This window comes from Ziziphus jujuba, chromosome 4 (genome assembly GCF_031755915.1).
Source record: "Ziziphus jujuba cultivar Dongzao chromosome 4, ASM3175591v1".
Classification (NCBI taxonomy): Eukaryota; Viridiplantae; Streptophyta; class Magnoliopsida; order Rosales; family Rhamnaceae; genus Ziziphus; species Ziziphus jujuba.
This window is the reverse complement of record NC_083382.1, coordinates 16,604,619-16,611,523: the sequence shown is the minus strand read 5'-3', so window position 1 is coordinate 16,611,523 and position 6,905 is coordinate 16,604,619. Positions and strand designations below refer to the sequence as shown.

General features: G+C 35.9%; 1 protein-coding gene across 1 annotated transcript; it reads right to left on the bottom strand.

The window, feature by feature from the left end:
- Window positions 1-2,421: 2,421 nt before the first annotated feature.
- LOC107417285 (probable inactive receptor kinase RLK902) lies at window positions 2,422-6,688 on the bottom strand. Its single transcript, XM_016025898.4, has 2 exons — window positions 5,180-6,688; window positions 2,422-3,376 (listed from the first exon to the last, which is right to left on the bottom strand). The coding sequence occupies exons 1-2, from the start codon at window positions 6,462-6,464 to the stop codon at window positions 2,742-2,744; spliced, it is 1,920 nt and encodes a 639-aa protein (XP_015881384.2). The 5' UTR covers window positions 6,465-6,688; the 3' UTR covers window positions 2,422-2,741.
- Window positions 6,689-6,905: the final 217 nt, after the last annotated feature.

The window sequence follows — 6,905 nt, the reverse complement described above, 5'->3', positions numbered from 1 at the left end:
CTCCTTAAAAATCTACTTCCTTAAACAGAGCCTTCTTAGATAACACTAACACCTACCACTCAAAATTCATTTTAGCAAAATCTACCATTTTGAACATGACATATATAGTGTCCTACCAAGTCAGTTCTCAGGAAAGATAAAGTGGGTCTCAAACTCCTTAAAAACCTACCTACTTAGACATAGTTTTCTTAGACAATACTAAAATATACCACTCAAAAATAATTTAAGAAAAATCAACCATTGTTCTAATATTCTTTAGGTTTTTAATAATATTGACAGATGCTCGTCGGGAGGATTATTAATATTATTAAAATTGAATATATTGACTATTTATTTAATTTCTAAAGTCTCTTAATATCTAAGCATTATCGACGATGGACCATACAACCTAATTAATATTTGAAAATTAATTTAGGTCCAATCCAATAAAACCTAGTTATACTTATCCGTTAGGGCATTACATAACTGTTTCATTATTGGACCCTTAATAGAGTCCGTAGGTTTTAAGTTAATTAAATTAACCTTCACCAATTCAATATTTTATAATTAGGTTAATTTAAGGATTTTCCATAATAATATAATCTAAAACATATATTGTTATGCACATATATATATATATATATATATATATCGTATCATTCAATAATATGGCACTGTCTATTCTATATGGCTGACAAGTACATACAAACATGTTATATCCATATAATTTAAAAAATTATAAAAACAACTAAATAATAAGTAGACTTTTAATCCATGGTTTCGTAAAAAGTAAAATTACAAGCTCAATTAGGGCTACAAAGCCAAAATTGATTTTTTGGCCCCATTCCTTTTCCTTTTTTTCAGATTTTGCAAGTCCATGGGCCATGGGCCGAGTAGAACTAGTTTTCTAGGGTTTTAATCCCAAAACCACAAACCCTAGCTTATCCCCTTGTTGAAACCGAGCAGTGAAAATATCATTGACAACCATAGAAAACTTTGATTACAGTGAAATGTTACAGGTAGGTAGACCATCAGTAGAGGAATCTATCCACCAAAAATAAGCCAAATTGGACGTCACATGCCCCCTCACACACTCAAGGAATCTAGGCGAGTGAGATCCACTTGTAGCCACTTCCGACGGCGCTTGTTTTTTTCACTTCGTCTCTTTGAGTACTATCCGTCTATAGTGATTGTGTCCCAAATTGATCTCCGTATGGCCTTGAAAATTGATGAACAGTGATGATTGCGCATTTTCTTTTGGGTATTTTACATATATTTTTCTTAAAATTTGATTTTATTACAAAATAAATAAAAAAATGGCTAGAAAAATAAATAAATCAAGGAGGATATCTAATCTTATGATTAGCCACTGTTACATCCCAATAAAAAAAATACAAGCAAAACTCTACCATGGATTAAGACCAAAAACCAATCATTCATTCATAATATCAAAATTATAAATAACATGAATATTAGAACCCTAAGTGTCATATATCTAATAAACATCATATATACATAAAATTAAAATAATGGATTTAATCTATCACACACCGATTCAACCGTTGTTCTAATACCAATTGTTGGAATCATACAACGGAAGCCAGGAATCGCCCGATTGAATATAATATATGATAGATATATTTTCATTATTCATTACTAACCTGTAATAGTGCAAAAAATTTCTTCTTCAATCCATAGGACCTTCCAAATTATTCTCTACGTGACAGATCTATGTGTGGGCGTAACTGATCACAAAAAAAAAAACAAAAAGATTAATCTGAAAAATATTCTGAAACCTCAAAGTTTCTATTTTTCTTTCAAGGTATTTAATTTTCTACTGAGATTTTCAATTTCTAAAAAATAATATATAAAAACTTTATTATGATTGGAGGTAAAAAATAATATGTAAAACCTTTATTATGACTGGAGGTTAATAAACAGTGTATTTATAGACTGCTAACTCTAATTCTTCTAGAATTTCATAAAACCTTAGGCCCAATTAATGATCTCTTACTTGAATATTAATAACCATTTAAATGGGCTCAATCATTTAATGAGCTAGTTTGGAAATTCTATTGTCCATTGTTAATGAAAACTCTTTATTAATGGATTAATTTGTTCTAAAAACATAAATCCAACACAAATCTCATATTTAGCACCAAAATAGAAAACACAAATCAAAATGGAGCCCATCTGAAGAGGAACGATTATCTTCAAGAAAAAGTCCATGTTTTGTCTTAATTTGTTTTTGGTTATAAGTAGAAGCCCAATCGCGCTCCATATACAAGACACGTAAACCCCACAGACCCAGGACCAGATTTTCCTCCCATTACAGATGGAAATTTGTTTACTAGGAACCAAACAAGGACAGCAAAAATAACTACATTTAAAGAAACAAGACAATGAGACAGACAAGCTACGGGATTCCCCACTAATACTATATAAGCAAATTCAAAATTTGTATTTCACACAAACCAAGTTAAATACTAACAAAATAATATTCCCCATCCACATACACAATAAACAAGGGGGAAATAGAAAAAATGCTATTCTGAAAACAACCAGGGCAGCAAAACATAGAAACAAAGAAAGAAAACAAAAAGGATTTTGCACAGTAAATTATGTAAAAATGGACCAAGAATACAAACAATGAAAAAAGCTATAGAATAAGATTGAGAAGAAAAATGGAGCAATGGAAAATTGCTGTCGTTTCTTCAATCTTTTACTGAAGGTGGTGGTCCAACCAACTCTGTCAACTAATACTACTCAGATAGCCCCTCCTCGGTGTCAATGAATAAATCATTGTTTGCTGGATTTTGCTCTTGTGCCTGTAAGCTCACACGGCAGAGCTCCTCAATTCGGTTTGTGACCATAGGCATTGAGGGGCGCTTATCTGGATGCTGAGCCACACATTCAAGTGCAAGTTGTAAAAGCTCGACCATTTCTTCCTCAATGTTCTGATACCTGAGAAGCTCGAGGTCAAAAACCTCAGCAGTCCATTCCTCTTGAACCACAGACAGAACCCATTTAGGAAGGTCCACTCCTTCCTCATTCAACTGAGAATGAGTAGGAGGCTTCCCTGTGAGCAGCTCCAAAAGCAATACACCAAAGCTGTATACATCTGCTTTCTGTGATACTTTACGTGAATCTGTGACTTCTGGGGCACGGTAACCAGCAATGCGGTTGGGTGTAGACATGGGGATAGCAATATGAGCAAGGCCGAAATCTGAGATGCGGGCTTCATAGTTTCGTGTGAGGAGGATGTTCGAAGACTTAATATTTCCATGGGATATCAAGGGGCCTTTCGAGTGTAGGTATGCAATACCACGGGCAGCTCCAAGGGCAATACCAGACCTTGTTTCCCAATTCAATGGAGTCCTGCCAGCCCCTCTGTTTCCTGTATTCAAGAAATAAAACAACAGCATAAGGACAAATAATAAGGTAACAAGTGATTGCTTCCGTCATTAAGTTTTCATTCCTTTTCATGGTCTTGGATGAAACAGATGTTTTTAATTATAATTATTTTTATTACTATTCTAATCAGTCCTTTGCTTCCGCCATTTATTTTGTTCCGTTTCGTGGGGTCCTGGTTTTCAACATATTCAAAGAATTGTTTTTATTTTAATTTTTTCTTCTATTTCTCTTCCCCGCAGGCCCACAGGCCCGCCCCCCCCCCCCCCCCCCCCCCCCTTTCTTCTGTCCTCTCTCTCTCTCTCTCTTGATGGTGACATTTTTAAAGAATTCAATTTCAATTTTCAATTTTCAATTGCTGAACAGATAGACTGGTCCCCCCAACATGCATTGAAGTAACAAGTGGGGAAGAATACAGAGGAATATTTTACATGTGCAAAGAATACATGAGAAGGAAAAACAAGATGACAGTAATGCATTACTAAGCAAAGGAATTAGAACTTCAAATTTCTCTCAAAAATATCATAGCATAAGCTTCATAAAAACTTTAGACAAAAAATTGCATGAAAGAGACATATTAACAGGCATACCAGTCCCTAAATTCCAAGCATCCACTGCATAAACATATATAAACATATGTGTGTGTGTCTGTGTGCTATAAAATAAAAAGAAAGAGAGTGCATTCATCAAGGCAGTGCCAGATAGATAGAAAAGCATTTCTTTCAGGGCGCTAGAAGATTTTCAACTACCTAATTGTTCAATGTGCTTTCAAGGAAAGAAAGGAAACTTCGATGCAAATATAAAAATGTAACAAGTGTTTATCACAAATACATAACATATGTCAAATTCTGCATTGATTCCAAAAGTCATTAAATTTTTCCTCATATCTGCTGCCATACATAGTGAGTAGAATCTGTGAACTACAGATAGCACATAACAAAAGAGACACTGAAACTTAGACGAGAAATGGTAAAAGTTCAACTATAAAATAACAAATAGAACAAGATAAAACAACACAGAAACACATAAACATCATATTGCAATAATGTCCTCAAATAATTTGTAATATGAAACATATTAAAGATCAACATTAACAGACAAATCAATAGAATGCTCTGCAGTTTCCAGAAAATTGGGACAGAAAAAAAAAGAAAATTTAAAAGAATTGTTGCCTGCTTATCTTTCTTGTTCATTTTGGTTTGCTTTCATTGTCAAATTATCTTACCGACAATAGATTAATCAGATAAGATATTCCAAATCATTAAAAACTATAATCTTTATAATTTATCTAATTTAAGAGTCCCTATCCTATGGGCCTAGGTGAATATCAAATCTCAAAAGAGAAAATGAGCCACAAATAAAGCAAGTCAGACTACCAAAACATAATACTATTGACCAACATAAAAACCATGATAGCATTCTTTTATAAGGAAACCAACGATAACAATGAATCAAGCTACAAAACAAGGTTGAAATGGTATAAGATAATAAATCGTGTATAATAACCAAAAATATAAAATATAAAATAAAAATATAAAATATAAAAAATATAAAAACACTTAAACTTAGCCAAAACGTAAGATATAAGCAGCTCATAAATAAATACATGACCAAGGAAAGGAAGTAATTACCACAAAAAGATACTAGAATGTTGACATGATAATGATGATAGAGACCTCAAGGATCAAAACAATCAAAAAGCACAACAAACTGAAATTTTTGGGAAGAAATATAAAACAGTTAATAGTGTGGTAAGAGAAAGGAAAGCAAAGAAGAACCAAATGCTTACCATGCAAAAGCGCAGATAAGCTTCCCATGGGCATGTAGTCATAAACAAGAAGCTTTTCATCTCTGCTATAGTAGTAAGCCCTGAGTGGGACCAAATTCTCATGATCAACTCTCCCAACCTCTTCCATCTTCTCCCTAAACTCCTTCTCCGGTACAGCCACTTCCTTCAATCTCTTCACGGCCACAGCAATCCCCATTTCGAGAGTTGCCTTGTAGGCCGTCCCGAAAGTCCCCTTCCCTAGAACCTCGGCTGATGCCCTCAACAAATCCTCCAAATCAAACACTCTTACAGCATTACCGAAAAACACCAAATTCTTATTCCCACCACCCCTTGCATTGGCTTTTGCCGCCAACGCCGAGGACGAAAAATCAGAACTCAAACTTTCACCCTGCAACATCGTCTTCCCACTTGGAATTTCAACCTCAGTAAGCTTTGGTGTGCTTTCCTTGCGACCCTTTTCTTCGCTGCCACTCTTTCTTTTCTTACATAGAAATATCAGAATGAAAACAATCAATAAAAGCCCAGCCATAGACCCAATCACAATTCCCGCAATTGCTCCACCAGACAAGGACTTGTCCTCACTACTTTCAGTCCCATTGCACACAATCAAGGGCTTCCCACAAAGTGAATTACCTTCGAAAGCGCTTGCTTCAAACCTCGATAGCTTCGATGGGATCGACCCGTTTAATCGATTATACGAAACGTTGAATTTCTGAAGCGCAGGCAAATCAATTTCTGGGACTGACCCAGTAAAGCTATTGTTCTCCAAATACAGAGTATCTAACTTCGTGAGGTTATTAAACCGCGGCGAGATCTCACCGGAAAAATTGTTGAAAGCAAGATTAAATTGGACCAAGTTTTGCATTTTGAAAAAGAATTCGGGAATATTCCCCGAGAAAAAGTTACCATGTAAGTAGAGGTTTCGAAGATTGACGAGTTTTCCAAGGTCCGCCGGAACCGGACCAGAAAGCGCGTTGAACCGTAGAGAGAGATATTGAAGTTGGGTAAGGTTCCCAAGTCCAAGAGGAAGTTTTCCGATCAGTCCCTCGCCGGGAAGTCGCAACTGGGTGACTCTGCCGGAGGCGCAAATGACTCCGACCCATGAACATGGGCTGGACTGATTGAGGTCCCACATGCGCGTCCGACCACCTACAGCTCTTTGGAGGGTAACCAGGACGGCACGGTCCGATGCCAGGTCAGAATCGCCGCCGGGAACGAAACCCAATGAGAAAACGATCAGAGCTCCGGTGAAGAAAATTTGCTTCTGCTTATTAAACTTCTTCATTTTTTTCTCTTTTCCGGTCGCCGGAACATAAAAGATTTTAAAAAAAAGAATGAATACCCACTTCAGTTTTTGGTGTCTGGGAGTAGCTACAATCTAGGTTTCTTACAGTTTCGAGTTTCGCATCACTTTAAATTTGATTTATGTTGGCCGTTTGGTTACAGGGAAAGGGAAGGAAAGTGAGAGAAAATATAGAGAGAGTGGTTGAGGGGTGACATATATAAACCCCCCAAACCCCTCAAAAAGGTTAATAAACACTTAGCTGAGTTGGAATTTTATTTTAGATTTACTACTCTACAGTCGTGTGTAAAATTTACTATGCAATCGCTGACTTGGCCATAAAGTAATGGGTATTGAAGGCAACATGAAACGGCGATTTAGAATTCAAAATAAGGAAGCTTCGCAGGGCCCCACAGGAAAAATGACTGGTCAATTGGATTCTTT

What these genes read in the sequence shown, in the direction of transcription:
- LOC107417285 (XM_016025898.4), bottom strand. Translation starts at nt 6,464, where the DNA reads ATGAAGAAGTTTAATAAGCAGAAGCAAATTTTCTTCACCGGAGCTCTG. An exon ending in CTTATCTGCGCTTTTGCATG is followed by an intron (nt 3,377 to 5,179) that starts GTAAGCATTTGG and finishes TCTTGAATACAG; the next exon opens with GAAACAGAGGGGCTGGCAGG.